Genomic DNA, 15746 nt, shown 5'->3' on the forward strand with positions numbered 1-15746 from the left:
GAATAGATATTTTATAATTTCTTCTATGTGTCACCTTTGTTGCGCCGCGCTACATGTCTTTTTTGTGTGCCACTGCTATCCTCACCCTCTGGATAAGAAATGAGGACATCAAATTTAAAGTGTTCATATGACCACAAGAGCTCTATGAGCCCATGATACGTTCGCTTTCGGGACGCCGTCGCAATCTCCTCCCACCTCCCGCCATCAGCATTAAAAATAAATGAAGGAAAATCCCTCTTCCACTGACCGCCACCGTCGCCGCCGAACGCATCTAGTCAGCTTCCACTGGAGCACTCCACCCCCGAATGCTTCTCTCGCAGTCGTTGCCCTCCTCCCCTACCCCATATAGTAAAACACGTTCGCAGATCCATCCGGACTTGCCAATAAAGACCAAGCATTATTGGATGGACTCCGTCACTGGCTGCGACGGCGGCAAGAAATCGGATTAGGACGAGTGTAGGGGGTACTTGTCTTAGGAAAGGGGATGGGGGGTCTCTGCTCGAAGGTCTCAGCTGTAGACAAGTCACCGAGCGACACTGCGTTTGGCCGGAACCAGGTCACCGATCATGATCCGGGGGCGTCGTTGGAGTTGGAGAAGCAGCCGGTGTCCGGAAAGGCAGCTGCACCGGCAAAGCGGCTGGACGAGCAGCAGCAGCAGCATCAGTCTTTCTCGTTCCTAGAGAGCGTCGTCCCTGGGGTTGCTTTTCATGCCCGGGCTAATGCTAGCGGCGAAACGGGGCCCAGGACCTCGCCGCAACTGACCAGATCGCTGTCGCAGAGGGATGGCGTGGGCAAGGCAAAAGCCGGTGCTGACAAGGTTTTAGAAATTGCGCCTCCATGTTTAATGGATAAACCACAATATAGCATGTTGTGTTAAGTAGCAGTCGTTCCAAGTGATTTTTCAGTCATTTGTTAGATTGCAGCAATATACATGTGTCCCTACGGTACATAAAAACTAAATAATTCTAATCATGACAGTGTTATATTGGGGACAGCCGACAGCACTCACTGTTTGTTCAATATCTATAGTCTTCTTTATCATTTGACTGGGAATAGTTCAAGAATTTTTTTCTAGTAGCAGGAGACCATGCTATTCTGTATGTCTTGTCAATAAATTTATATGTGTATTTACTGCTTACTAGCATCCTGGCAAAAGAAATTGAGTTGTTAATGTTCTCTAAAACATCTTATGATTAAGAAATCAATTGGTCTATCATGCACAAGCGCAATTGTCTTTTGCAGCTACATGTGCTTCAATCATCATTTTTATAGTATACCTCAAAGTTTAGGTTAGTGCTTGGTTTATGGCAGAGATTATTAGTTAGGCATCTCTATCATTCATATTGGTTCATTTCCTGTATTCAAACAGGTTTCAGAAGTGAGCTCAATTTTAGGTAGAGCTAGCACTGTTGGGCTTGAAAAGGCAGTGGAGGTTCTGGACACACTTGGCAGTAGCATGACAAGTTTTAATTCTAGCCGTGGTTTTGTGTCAAGTTCTGCAGCAAAGGGAAACAAAATATCCATGCTGGCTTTTGAGATGGCAAATACTATAGTTAAAGGCTCTAATCTGATGCATTCTTTATCGGAGCTTAGCATAAAGCATCTGAAGGAGGTGGTGCTTCATTCAGAACTTCAGAAGGTGTTCAACACCTTATATCCAAAGATTTTGATGAACTGCTCAAGATGGCAGCTGCCGACAAAAGGTTTGTGCTTGTGTTCACTTCTTATCATGTAATTATGGCCTAATTTATCCATGCTTGTCGTGCGTGTTACCCTATTCAATATGTATGGAAAACTGTATTGTGCCTTTTATTTTTATATTGAAAACAATACCTTAATTAGTTAATTCCATCAGGGAAGAGTTAGAAGTATTCACAAAAGAGGTCATTCGCTTTGGAAACCGTTGCAAGGATCCTCAGTGGCATAACTTGGACCGCTACTTTGAAAAGTATAGTTTTTTCTCAGTACCTGAGTTTGTGTACGCGTTTACTTTAGGCTACTAACTTTATTTCTGTTTGTATTCCATTAGGCTGGCATCCGAACTAGCCCCATGAAGTTATCTGAAAGGAAAAGCAGAATCAGTGATGCAGAAACTGGTTACATGTGTTCAAAATACAGTTGTAAGGATGGCCTGATTTGTTTGGCTTCAATGTCTTATTTGCTAGCCTATCTGAACTTGCTTGAGAATAAAATGATTTTATTCATGTGATTTCCAGTGACTTATTTCATAATATACAATGCCATTTTGGCTGCTTCTGTATCGCATCTTGAACCGATAAATAATTTTAAGACTATCTTGTCTGACAGTCAATAAAATATTGTGTGCTTTTTGGGCTGTTGTAGTTGTCAACATTTCATTTTGGTGCCATCTGACCGATTTTTTTTGGGTTCCTCTGAAGTTTGTAGCCAGCATGACATTTACTGCCAGTTGCAGCATGTCCATGCCAGCTATGCTTTGTATTCCTGCCGTTTCAAAATGTTTGTCAACCTTTAGTGTGGAGTGACACAGTTAAGTTAATGATCATCAGTAGGCGAAGATGTTTCTAGTTTTGCTAGATGAAGTTTTTACCATTATATTCTTCTTGAAACTTTCATAATGTACAACTTTTTTGTTTTGCAACATTGCATAACACAGGAATTAGTAGTCAAAAGTGACGCCAAATGCTATCTACGTATATTTTTTCTGAAGTGGCTAGGAGCAGTATAATTGTATTATTTGGATAAGGAATCCCTACTTCCCTAGCACCATTGATGAATTTGTGTATTTTTGTCATCGGCCAATTTGGCCTTCTTATTCTGGTTATTAGCATCACATTACTTATTTATTTTTTTCTTCCTACTTTTTTGCACTCAGGAATTATATCATGAATTGCATGCTTTGGATAGATTGGAACATGATTATCGCCTTAAACAGAAAGAACAGGATGGCTTGAGTTTAAGAGGTTAGTTTTATCAACTTCAAATGAGGAATTAAATAAAAATTATGGCTGCAGTAACTTGTCTCAGATTCTGCTCAATTTCCACGGGCATTTAAGCAGTAGGATATAAAATTCTGCACTTTTCTGAATGATACATTGACATTTACTTCTACATCTCATCCCATTCTGTGAATAGAGTTACTTTGAACTTTTAATGAATTAGGGTCTACCTGTGATTCCTTTGCAGGAGACAGTCTGGATATACTGAAGCAGGCAGTGAAGGTCCAGAGTAAGCATGTTAAAAGTATGAAAAAGAAATCACTTTGGTCCAAGAATTTGGAAGAGGTTGGTATGAGGTGCCTTTGCACAAAATGCTGACAAGGGGAAGACATTTTTAGGATATTGATTACTGTGTATTAAACATTTTAGGACCCTGCTCAAGCTGCAAGCAGCCAAGCATCCTTTCCTATCATTGTATTTCAAGGTTTAAATATTACATTTTTTTCTCAGGTGGTGGTAAAGCTTGTAGATATTGTCCACTTCTTACATTTGGAGATATATAACGCCTTCGGTCATCCTGGTATAATCCTTATGTATCCTACTTATTGTTGTTGCACAGTAGAACTGCTGTTGAGTGATAACGATTCTTGATTGTGGTGTTTTGTGGAAACAATAAACAAAATTTCTTTGTCCTAATGATATTTCTTGTGTTTACTTTATCATTGCAGACAGACCCACCCTTGTAACCCCATGTATGCTATGGGAATTGAGAATACATTCTGATGTATTTGGTTAAGTCTATCATTCTTATTCCTGCAATCAGTTGATCCATCCAAAAGTCATAAACGGATGACTCTTTTGCCTTTATATTATACTCCCTTTGTCCCAAAATAAGTGTCCTTCTCATTTCCCAAGAGGTCAAATACTTTTACCTTTGACCAAATATGTGCAAGAAAATATTAATACTTAGGGACACACAATTATTATTAGAGAGATTGTTGAATCTATTTTCATAATAAATTTATTTGGAGGTACAAGTATTGCTGATATTTTCTATAAACATAGTCAAACTTAAGAAAGTTTGAGCGGCATGCGACACTTATTCTCGGACGGAGGGAGTACTTATGGGATTTAAAATATTTTGAATACTGGAGGTAGTTAATATTTTCTTACTGTTTGTCTTGTTTTGCAAAATACTGATCTAAAAACATTCGAACTAATGCAGGTCACCTGATGCTGTGATGCACATACATTATTTAGTCCTATTAGCAAAGTGTTGGTTTAAACTTGGTCCTAATTCTGGGAAGTGAAAATGTGCACCCATTGCATGGTTTCCTCCTGTTTTTAGAACTATAATGTAAAATGTTTGACCCATATAAACTGCAAACTGCATCTATTTTCTAACTTCATTGCCAGCCATTGCTGTGACTTGTCCAACAAAATTTTCCCTTTTTGGGTCAAAGATGTCTTTCTTGCCTACATGCTAAGAAAGCTCCCCCCCCCCCCCCCATTTTCCCTTGGAAATGTTACTGAAGCAACAATGATTCTTGACTGCGTGATCTGTGGCATTGATCTAAAGTTTCTTGCTTTTATCTTACTGCAGACAAGGAAGAGCCACAAGAACGTGGCAAACACCATAATAGATTGGGACCAGCAGGCCTTGCGTTGCATTACGCTAGTATCATCAATCAGATTGACAATCTTGTAAGTTCACATAATCTTCTAGAGATCCTATTGGACTAAATTATTATTAAAAGATAACTTGGTGAACCTTGTACATCAACCATATTCGTTGCAATATGTCTTCAATCAAATCCCATTACTTGTTTGAAGAGACTCAGAAAATGAGCAATATTACAAGGACTGTAACCAATTGTGGTTTATGCTATAAATTGGCATCACATTCTTTGGTGGGTAGCTCATCTTCATGTGATGAATGCTCCAACTTCAGTTTCTTTACAATAACTTACTCCGTAATAAGGATTGATCGATTGCTAGGTTTCTCAATCATGTGCAATGCCTCCAAATGCAAGGGATGCATTATATCATAGTTTACCACCTATCATCAAATCTGCTCTCCGCTATAAACTACAATCGTTTGAAGTCAAGGAAGAGGTATGCCAGGCTGGAGTCTCAATTTGCTAATTGCTATTATTATGATTGCACGTAGGAATCTATATGCCATGCTGTGCACCTGAACATAATTCTGCTAAATGAATGCAGCTTACAGCTTCTCAGGTCAAAGCAGAAATGGAGAAGACTTTGTGGTGGCTTGTCCCTTTGGCTAGTAACACAAATAAGTAATTTAATCTCACCTAATGACCTATGATCTGATGATTTACAGCCACAATGATTATTCATATTGTACTTCAAATGTAATTACGTGTTCATACCAGGGCATACCATGGCTTCGGTTGGGTTGGAGAGTTGGCAAATACAGGGTTAGCATCTGTACAATGATTCTACACAGAAATTGATGAAACTGAAGTTTCTCAGTGATGTAAATGGAAATTGATGAAACTATGATTTCTCACTGACAACCACTTTACTAATGCAGATCTGAAATGAACTGCAAGCTATCAGGGCAGAAGGACATGTCCCGAATCGAGACATTGTATCATGCTGACAAGGAGAAGACTGAAGCACTTATCCTGGAGCTGGTCGTGTGGCTTCATCATCTTATCAGTAAATCAAGACACGCCAGTGGAGGTGTAAGGTCTCCCATCAAATCTCCAGTCAGCTCACCAACACAAAATGGCGCTGCAATCACACTGTTGCCGGGCAAAACGAAAATTTCATCACCGATTCTCACCCAAGAGGATCAGGATATGCTAAGGGATGTCAAGTACAGGAAATTTGTCCCAGGGATAAGCAAAAGTCAAGAGTTTGACACAAAGTCAAGTCACAGCAAACGGAGTAGGTTGAGCAAGAGCAACAGCCAGTCCCCAGCTAGTGGCAACAGGAAATAATTGCTCCCAGTTAGGAGGTCTTCCATGCTTCCAGTTATTGACTTCGAAATTCACAGGACCAAAGCTTTGGATTTAATTGACAGGCTTGACAACCTAAAAATACAACGAGCAGGAAGCTAACCGGAACGTAAACTTGAATGTGGTCATCCGCAGTCTTGAAACCCCAGCCGCGATATAAACAGTTACTGAGTATCAGATATGAGTAGCAAGGCCGGCCGTTGAACTCTGGTGAGAAGCTAACAGTATGAGAAGCTAACAGTATGAGAAGCAAGCTGGTATCGTATATCCTGTACCGAATAGAATAGGCAAAATGTTGTAAAAATGACATATCGTTTGTAACTGCACAAGAAATAAGAAGTGCAAGTTTTTTAGTTTAAAAAGGGAGGGCAAAAAGGATGTTTTTGTTCTATGTTTTGATGGCCACTAGGCCAGAATGGCTTGTATGAACCTTAGTACTCTTTTTTGTTCCAAATTATAGATCATTTTAGTTTTTCTAAATACATAATGATATACAATTTTGTTAGCTTTGTTATGCACCTAGATATTAGTTTATGTCTAGATATATAGCAAAAATTATACTGGTAAAAATCATGTACTAAGAAAAGCCAAAACGACTTATAGTTTAGAAGGGAGAAAATATTTTTTTGCAGAAAACTTAAAAGCAGGGAAACTGAATTTGTAGAGGGATGTCTATTGTCTGGGCCTAAAATGTTACACCAGTTCCCGAATCTAATGAATCATCCAGAAGTACAGGAGCAACTTTTCCTAAAAGAACAAAGTACATGAGCAACTAAATTAGGAGACATACAATCTTTCATTTCTCAAACCTAATTCCGTTACATAGAAACATAGTTGAGCTCATTCAATAGATCATACAAATCAGCTCGTTTGCTCTGGACTGTCTGATAACAGCAGGAGCATTTCTTAAGTTTTGTCTTTAGATCATCAGATGGACAGCTATTCTGAATTAATTCCTCGTATATGTGCAGGTCCAGTGAAAACTGTCGAGAGTGGTCCAATGAACGACACTAAATTGTGTGATACTACATGAACAAGCACATGTCTTTTATCTAAGGATCTATGATATCCCGCTTGTTCATGTTGGAGGTCTCTCCAGCGCTACCCATCCAAATTTGCCTTTCCTGTAGTCAGACAATATGCGGAAAGCTGCCTGGCTTGTGTCTCCATTGAACAAGTGAACAGAGAGCTTTGTGACAAACCTGCAGCTTATAGAAAACTTCATCAGAAAATTAACTCCTAGTACTATGTCAGAATAACATTTTTTGGATAAAGAAGAGAGGATCAGTCAAAGCATACGTTTTACCGCACTCACTATCTACATCAATCTTATATCGTCTTCGAAATGCTTCAGAACCTGTTTGACATGAGTCCGTCAGCAATGAATTTAGACAAGCACAAAACAAAAGCATCAATACTCCACGAAACAACAACATGCAAATCTTTGATTCTAAAATGCAGAATGATCTTTAGGATGTATTGCTATCATCTTATTTTCTTAACTATAATCTACCACACACTCTAGTCGCCTGATAAGTGATGTTTTGAGGTTGTCAAAAGTCAACCATTCCAAACCTTGTTTACAAATTACTTTGTTTGTAGTTTGGACACCAAAAATGATAAGCATATTTGTTTTAAAACATCATTTCATAAAAGTATAGCTCTCAAGTCGTAGTCAAAGTTGTCCTTGAGACCATGTGGATGTCAAAAATGGCACTTATTTGTGATTGGAAGAGGGGGGGGGGGGGGGGGGGGGAGTCGTTAGCTTATAAGAAAACTGACCTACTGCAGGATGTCTTATCAACATCTGCACAAGAATCGCCGCCACATCAGCAAAATCGTATGACCTTTCTCCAATATCATCACATATAGCGAGCTTGATTGCAGATGTCTGGTCACTAATTCGCATAGGTAAAATTCCAGGTGAATCTAACAACTCTAGGTCTGTTCCAAAACGAACCCACCTGTTCAGTCTCAAATGTTAGAAGCTCAATAGTGCAAATACAGAACTGTTTCTTAAAAAAAGACAAGGTAAAATTTCATGTATGCATCTACTATATCTTACTTCAGCTCTCTTGTGACACCTGGCCTAGGTGCTGCTGGGCACATTCTTCGTTTTAGCAAGCGATTAATCAAGGAAGATTTGCCAACATTTGGATATCCAACTATTCCAGCTCGAACCTTAAGGCAAAACAAAAATAAACAGCCAAGTAAACATGTCATGTTTGGTCACTATATTTATCTCGAATAATCAGGATACTATTAAGCCTCAAACAAGTTCCAAAATACTAGTATATATGAATGTACAAAAAAGTGGGTTACTATAATCAGAAGGAAATGATCTTGAAACTGCCTAAGTGTTATGCTAATCATTTGGAAAGAATACTTGAGTTCTATGATGTCTCAAGCAAGTCCTATCCCATAGTAATTTGCACAAAATGAGTAACTAAGGTAGTGTTTGGTTCTGGAGTATTGTAGGATGGAGCCGCTCACGATCTCAAGTTGTTGTTGTTTGGATTGGTTCTATTTAGGACAGAGTGGTTCTAAAAAAAGAAAAATTATACTCAAATGGTGAATCATCCGGCTCCCAAAAATCTCCGGGACGGAGCCACTCCCTAGCATGTAGTTGTCCATCCCAACCGACTCCGGAACCAAACACTACCTAAATGAACCAATGAAACACGAGAAACCAACAGGATATCAAATGGATTACCGGACGAGGAAGCAATCCCTTCTCCTTTCTCTTTGTGTTCGCAACAGATGCTACTGATTTCGCCATCCTACCTAATTTCATTGTACCCTGCACACCATCAAAGGAAATGGCGGCAAGTGAATGATATAAGCATCAGCGAATCAGCAAGATAGACCAGATAATTAGCTGACAGGCTATCTTACCATACCCAGCTGGCCATTGGAGAAAACAACTTTGATGCCCTGATTACCAAAGTAAGTAGCCCATGCATTCATATCCTCAGTTGAGATCATGTCCTTGCGATTCAAGACTATGATCCTTTTCCGGTTGCCTAGCCATGAGTCCATCTGATCATACATAACATGACTCAGTACAATTTGAAGTTGTTCTTTTGTACAGATAAATATGGCAATCACCAAAAGAATAACCTTAGGATGGCTGGTGGACAAGGGAATCCTAGCATCACGGATCTCTATGACGACATCCATGAGCCTCAATTGTTCCTTCAATTCTTTCTCTGTTTTTGCAATATGACCAGGATACCACTGTGAATAGGCAATTGAATAGGAAAATTGAATATGTCAGACGTTATCTTATTTTACGGTGAATATGGTGGTGAGCTGAGCTCATATGCTTGCTAATGACTTGATTCCACTAATGCACACCTTAAGTATACCTGCACTGGGCGCAGGGATCTGGTCCAGTAACGCAAATCAGCATCCAAGGTTTCCCAGTACCTCTCTTCTTTAGACTCGTCGTCGGCATACTGCAACAGGCCTAACCGCTCTTTCTCATACAAACCAAGCAATGTGTCACCAGCAGCAACCTAATAATCCACCATAGCATGAGCAAAGCAAACATAGTGCATCAGATGGGTACCTATGACTGTGCTGCACCTAATCCAACTTAATTGCTGCGACAGTACCATTAATTCTGAGACATAATTTCTTTAAAATTGGAGCTCTTATATGAATTAATGATGAGCAAGGTACTTTCAGAGGAAATTCAGAAGGGTCGCTGTAGAATAAGCAGTGTGCGGGGGGTTTCGACTCAGCACGCCCCTAAAAGAAAGCAGCCGGATACAATCCAACATCTCCAAATTCGAGGCCTACCGGAAGCTAAACATCTAACACAATAATCGAACCGAGGCAGCAGCAGCAGCAGCAACAGAAGAGAGATAAAAAGCAAGAACCGGTTGGTGTGAATAAATCAGCCACGAACCATGGCGGATTCGCCAACTGCGTTGAGAAGCACTCGGCGGGGAAGCGTCCTGATGGGTAAAGGCGCCGCCTTGGTCCTCCACCGCCCCCATGGCGGCGCCGGCGCCGGCGCGAAGGAGGTGGTGGGCGCGGACCAGGAAGCGGCAGCCATGGCGATGGGAGAAGGCGAGCGGGGGATTAGCCGAAACGGGTGGCCGGGTGGGCTCACACTCCCACAGCGTTAACGGGTTCCGGGGGATTAGCCCTTCGTCAGCTTCTTGTGTTGCGTGTGGTTGAGATCCTCGTTTATTTCCTGCCCCTCTCTCTCCGCTCCTATTTTATTTTTATTAATCTCTATCTCTTGTAGAAATGGCTCTAGATACGTCCTACTACTACTAAGGTGAGAATGTAGAGCAGCTCGAGATTTTTTTATCCTCTTTTCAATCGTCGTCGATCGCAGATGGGATTTCTGGTTCGACACAGCCTCTGGTCCCGTTTAGTTCAGGGTGACTAAAGTTTAGTGACTAAAGTTTAGTCACTTTTAGTCTTTAAAGAAGTAAACATGGTGATTAAAGTGTGGTGACTAAATTTTAGTTGTTTAATCACTAAGTGGGTGACTAAAAGGGACTAAAGTAGTATTTTTACATTATTTGTCATCTCCACTTTCTTCTTATAGCAAACATTCATTAATTAATAGAGGTAAAATAGTCATTATTCACAGCAATTAATGTTATTTAGTCCGGTTTAGTCACTGGAACCAAACAGGGTACTTTAGCGACTAAACTTTAGTCACTAAAATTTAGTCTAGTGACTAAGGGAACCAAACAGGGCCTCTATTTCTTTCTTTTTCATCCTTTTGCCTTAAAACCCGTATATCACCAAGGTCTTGCATAAGAGCCAACTTACTCTATCTTTGGATGTCCAAAAATGTCATGTAGGCAGGCTTAGAGCCTATTATTATACTTGCTCTATGTTTATTATTGATTATAGATGGCATAGTAAAGAGTTAGAGTCAACGATAGACTCTATTATTAAATTTGTTCTAACTCAAGTACTCAGCCACACAGAGTAGTTTAAAGTTCCTAACGGAAAGGAACGCGTGGCATAGTGGCATGTGTTACGGCCTTGGGCATTTTCTTTCCGAGCCCACCTGTGGCTGTGAAATCGTACCAAACGCAACCTAATGAACTCCCAACCCGACCGGACGCACGTCACCTAATCAGGCCCTACATTAACTATATCGCAGCCCTCCCATACCGTGCAGAGCACACACGTCGTCCATCATGCACCCGCCGCAACCACACGACTTTATGAAACAAAAAGCTGCTGCTAGCCACCTAATCTCATAATCCGTGCGTTGCCAATAGGCAATAGGGCCCGTCTCGACAATGTCGTAGGCAAGCAATAAGGGTCTACCAATCTAATCCTTCAGACAACATATACTACATCTCGTCGTTCTGGCTCTAGATTTTTATGCCCATGCTCATATAGATAATTACTATAAACCTAGACATATATATATAAACATATATATTAATTATTGTATATAAATCTAGTAAAAATATAAAATAAATTTTAATTTGTAACAGAGAGAGTACTATATAATACTAGTCTGCTTCAAAATACAGATTTTACTATCTCTATTTTTCCGATCCACATTCAAATGAATGATAATGCACGTAGATATACATAAAAACTATATTTATAGATTAAGTGATAAATGTATGTTTAGTCTAAAATAAATTATATTTTAGGAGTATATATATACATATGTTCATTGGCCCCGGCCGTCTCACGGGTTGACCACTCGTTTAAGACTATCTCATCAACTTACCAATCCTTATACTCATATTTAAACTTTACTATACGAAGAATATAATCTATAGCACAGAACAATGGAAAAAATATTTAAATAAACTATAGATAAACTGCTGCAGACATCCGAAGACTGCCGTTCCCAACCACCGGACCGAGCTGATTATGGCAGTGCTGAAGCAAACAGGAAAAGTTCATCACCTAGTAGTAGTTGTTGTTGGACTGGAAGTAAACTGACGGGACCTTTCGTAATGACGCCTTGTCGATTGCACGGTTGCCGGTGGCGTTGGCTCATCGGCTCTGCTCATGCCCATCCATCCACCACCCGCTACCAACGCTCCATCACACCAATGTACCATAAGTTGACACGGGCGCGGCCGCCGAAACAACCGCCACCGCAGCGACGGGGACGGGAGCTGCAACCACCAAACCGCCGATGGAGCGGCACTACAACTACAAACAAGCAAGTGGGTGGGAGCAGGGCGACGCGTAGCAGCGCAAGTGCACGACACGCGGGCTCCACCGCCGCAACCCGCAACCACCACCCGAACCAACCAACCAATCCGTCAAACTCACCCGGAAACACCGTTCAGAGGTGGGGTGGGGTGGGGTGGGGGTGGACGCGAGCGAGTACTGTACAGCCAGCACAAACACTGAAACAGGGAACAACACCCGAGCTATAGCGAGCACGGCAAGTACTGTACCCAGCAGCAGCCACGTGCCATATATATAGGACCTCCCCTCGGCCGCGCGCCTTGCCATTCGTCTGCTCTCGACCGATCGGCGCCACGAGTGCTTTGCTTTCTGGCTGCTGGGAGCGCGCCATGGGGAGGTCGCCGTGCTGCGAGAAGGCGCACACCAACAAGGGCGCGTGGACCAAGGAGGAGGACGAGCGGCTGGTGGCGTACGTCCGGGCGCACGGGGAGGGGTGCTGGCGCTCGCTGCCCAAGGCGGCGGGGCTGCTGCGCTGCGGCAAGAGCTGCAGGCTGCGCTGGATGAACTACCTCCGCCCGGACCTCAAGCGCGGCAACTTCACCGACGACGAGGACGAGCTCATCATCCGCCTGCACAGCCTCCTGGGCAACAAGTCAGTGAGCGTGTGCCGGGCTGCCGGCGTCCTTCTGTCTAGCTATTACTCTATTAGCTCTCGTCGTCGCTGTTCCTATTCCTAGTCGATACGGTTAATACAACAATAATGCTCCCGGCCGGGCGCTTCGATGATCGCCTAACGCCACAACGAACCTGCTCTCTTCTCTTACCCCCCGCAGGTGGTCCCTCATCGCCGGGCAGCTGCCTGGCCGGACGGACAACGAGATCAAGAACTACTGGAACACGCACATCAAGCGCAAGCTCCTCGCCCGCGGCATCGACCCGAAGACGCACCGCCCGCTCGGCGCCGGCGCCGACGCCGCCGCGCCACCCGGCGTGGTCGCGCACCGGGCGCTGCTGCACCGCGCAGGCGCAGCCCCCGTCGAGCTCGCCGTGAAGCCGGCGCCGGCGGAGTCATCCGACGACGGCGGCCGGAGCAGCGCCAGCGCCAGCAGCGGCGGCGGCGCCAGCGTGGAGGAGCCGCGGTGCCCCGACCTCAACCTCGACCTGTCCGTGGGCCCGCCAGCGGCCGCCGACACGCCCACCTCGCAGTCGCAGCTGGCGGTGTGCCTGTGCTACCGCCTGGGCCTCCGCGCCGGGGAGGCGTGCAGCTGCCAGGCTCAGGCTGACAACGCGGGCCAGCAGCGGTTCAGATTTTCAGATTTCAGAACCGAGAGGAGAGTCGTTAAGTAGCTTGATCCACTGCAATTTGCAACACAGGCAGTTTTTTTTTCCTAATGGATATTGCTGCTTCAGAAACAAAACGGCGGGTCAAAAGAAATTGTGACCGCCTCAGATTTTTGTTCGAAATTTACAGAGTGCAAATCCTTGATTTGGCGGCAGAATTCGTGAGACACATTATAGATAAATGCACAGGTACTAAGGGCCTGTTTGTTAGAGAGACTAATCTTTAATCCCTTGTTTTTAGTCCCGTTTAGTCTCTATTTTGCCAAACAGAAAACCTAAAATAAGGATTAATTGGCTTTAGTCTCTCATATGGGTGCTAAAAGGGATTAAAGGGCAATATTTACTTCAATTATCCTTGCTAGAAAACTGGTATCAAACAAAAAAAAGGACATTTTAGACTTTATGTGTTACATTTAGAGGGTGTTTGGTTAGAGGGACTAAAGATTAGTCTCTAGTTTTTAGTCTCATTTAGTCCCTTTTTTACCAAACACTAGGACTAAAATATGGACTAAAATGGTTTAGTCTTTAGTCCTTCACATAGGTGCTAAAAGAGACTAAAAGCTCATAATTATCATGTTGCCCTTACCTTTTTGTATGGATAACTAATATTATAAGTATATTCTAAGGCATTTGAGTCTTTAGACAATGTATTTAATGACTTTAGAATATGTTTAGTCCCTAAAACCAAACATGTAGAGACTAAAGTTTAGTCTTAGGACTAAAATTTAGTCCTAAGACTAATTGAAACCAAACATGGCCTTAATGTATTTAGAATATGTTTAGTCCCTACAACTAAATAGGATAGGGACTAAAATTTAGTCTATAAACTAAACTTTAGTCTTATGACTAATGGAACCAAGCGTGGCCTAAGTACACTAGTACAACGAAAGGTGGACCGGATGAGCAGCCACCTAACCAGCCTACTATTCAAAGTATATTTACTGCTCTGCTCAGGCAGCATGCAAGCAGGAAGAGGACGCGAACGAACGATTGGTTTCACTTTTCAAAGCGCGGCGACCGGACCGACGGAACCTCGGAACCGCGTGTGGCGACGCCGAGCAGGCCGGGCAGGGTAGGTAGCCGAATATTTCAGTACATGGACATGGTGGTACCGATGAGGAGCTGACAAGTGACAACCCAAAAGCGGCGAAAAGATGGCGAGCGTCATGTGACTAGAGGTGGATAACGAGCCAGCTCAGCTCGGCTCGTCCGAGTTCGAGCTGGCTCGTTAAGCTAACGAGCCAGCTCGGCTCGGCTCGTTAAGGTAACGAGCCACAGAGTCAGCTCGGCTCGGCTCGTTTACGAGCTCGAGCTGGCTCGTTTAGCTCGCGAGCCAGAGCAGAAAAAACTAAAATGTATATAATAATTTTTTTAGTTAATTTTAAACTAATTTAACAATAGAAAATAGTAATTATACTCATAGTTTCACAAACCACGTCAATATAACACCAAATTAGCACAATTCATCACTCATTAATTCATAATTCACATACATGTTCATCAGTTTAACCCATAATTATATTTGTATAGACCAAATTAACACATAGACATAGTTCATGAATCATTAGTTTAATTCATAGGCCATAGACACCTCACATATATATAACATGTTCATCAATTATTCTGTAAATGATATGCATATAATTTCGTTTTGCTGGAATATGGTAGCTCGTTTAGCTCGCGAGCTGGCTCGTTAACGAATCGAGCTGGCTCGTTAACGAACCGAGCTAGGATGTCAGCTCAGCTCGTGCAAAAATTCAAACGAGTTGATCCGAGCCGAGCCGAGCTGACCATGAACCGAGCGAGCCACCGAGCCACGAGCATTTCGTCCAGCCCTACATGTGACTGCCTGCATAAGCACAGTAACCGCGCGGTTGGTAGAGGGTGCTAACTGCTAAATACAGTATAGGTCGAAGAGACGATCATCGTTTATGATAACATAAATATATTTATTATATATAGAGAGATTTATCATGTTAGAGCGAAAGAGACTCTATTTGAGTTGGTTAATTGGTCTGAGTAGTATTTTTTAATCCTGAAATTGAATTTCAGATGCGTCTGTCTCAGGCCAAAGCACGTGTATTACTACGGTGGGTCATGTTAGAGAATTATTTTAGTAGTTGTTATCGTCTCTTGTTGGAGCGAAATATGAAACTAGCCCTCGATCACCCCTTGTACTTACCAACCGACAAGATTTTCTAATGCAAGGTATGCAGCCAGGGAAACGAAGGCAGATGTGTGGGCTCGGTCTTTGAAGGGCGAAGTCCACCTCGGCATATACATAAAAAATGTTGTCATGCGAGATCGAAGGCTCACAGCGAAGACGCCCACGGGCGAGTCCATGTCAGCGGGCAAAGGC

At 42.6% G+C, this 15746-nt stretch overlaps 2 protein-coding genes and 1 pseudogene across 3 annotated transcripts; 2 read left to right on the forward strand and 1 right to left on the reverse strand.

Annotated features, from left to right (window-relative positions):
- The first annotated feature begins 184 nt into the window (after positions 1-184).
- Positions 185-6139, forward strand: LOC103630427 (protein PSK SIMULATOR 1-like; annotated as a pseudogene).
- A 532-nt stretch (positions 6140-6671) lies between these two features.
- LOC100274162 (uncharacterized) lies at positions 6672-10025 on the reverse strand. Its single transcript, NM_001148538.1, has 9 exons — positions 9819-10025; positions 9274-9423; positions 9026-9142; positions 8801-8944; positions 8619-8705; positions 7971-8086; positions 7688-7869; positions 7205-7262; positions 6672-7107 (listed from the first exon to the last, which is right to left on the reverse strand). Exons 1-9 carry the CDS (start codon positions 9966-9968, stop codon positions 6984-6986), a joined length of 1128 nt encoding a protein of 375 aa, NP_001142010.1. The 5' UTR covers positions 9969-10025; the 3' UTR covers positions 6672-6983.
- Positions 10026-12385: 2360 nt separating this feature from the next.
- On the forward strand, positions 12386-13583 carry LOC100384757 (uncharacterized). 2 transcript variants are annotated; one of them, NM_001357583.1, is made up of 2 exons: positions 12386-12698; positions 12880-13583. In NM_001357583.1, the coding sequence occupies exons 1-2, from the start codon at positions 12436-12438 to the stop codon at positions 13391-13393; spliced, it is 777 nt and encodes a 258-aa protein (NP_001344512.1). In that variant the 5' UTR covers positions 12386-12435; the 3' UTR covers positions 13394-13583. The 2 variants fall into 2 exon arrangements, with proteins under 2 accessions (NP_001344512.1, NP_001170687.1); NM_001177216.1 differs by having other exon boundaries at positions 12386-13225.
- Positions 13584-15746: the final 2163 nt, after the last annotated feature.

Source organism: Zea mays, chromosome 6, assembly GCF_902167145.1.
Source record: "Zea mays cultivar B73 chromosome 6, Zm-B73-REFERENCE-NAM-5.0, whole genome shotgun sequence".
Taxonomy (NCBI): Eukaryota; Viridiplantae; Streptophyta; class Magnoliopsida; order Poales; family Poaceae; genus Zea; species Zea mays.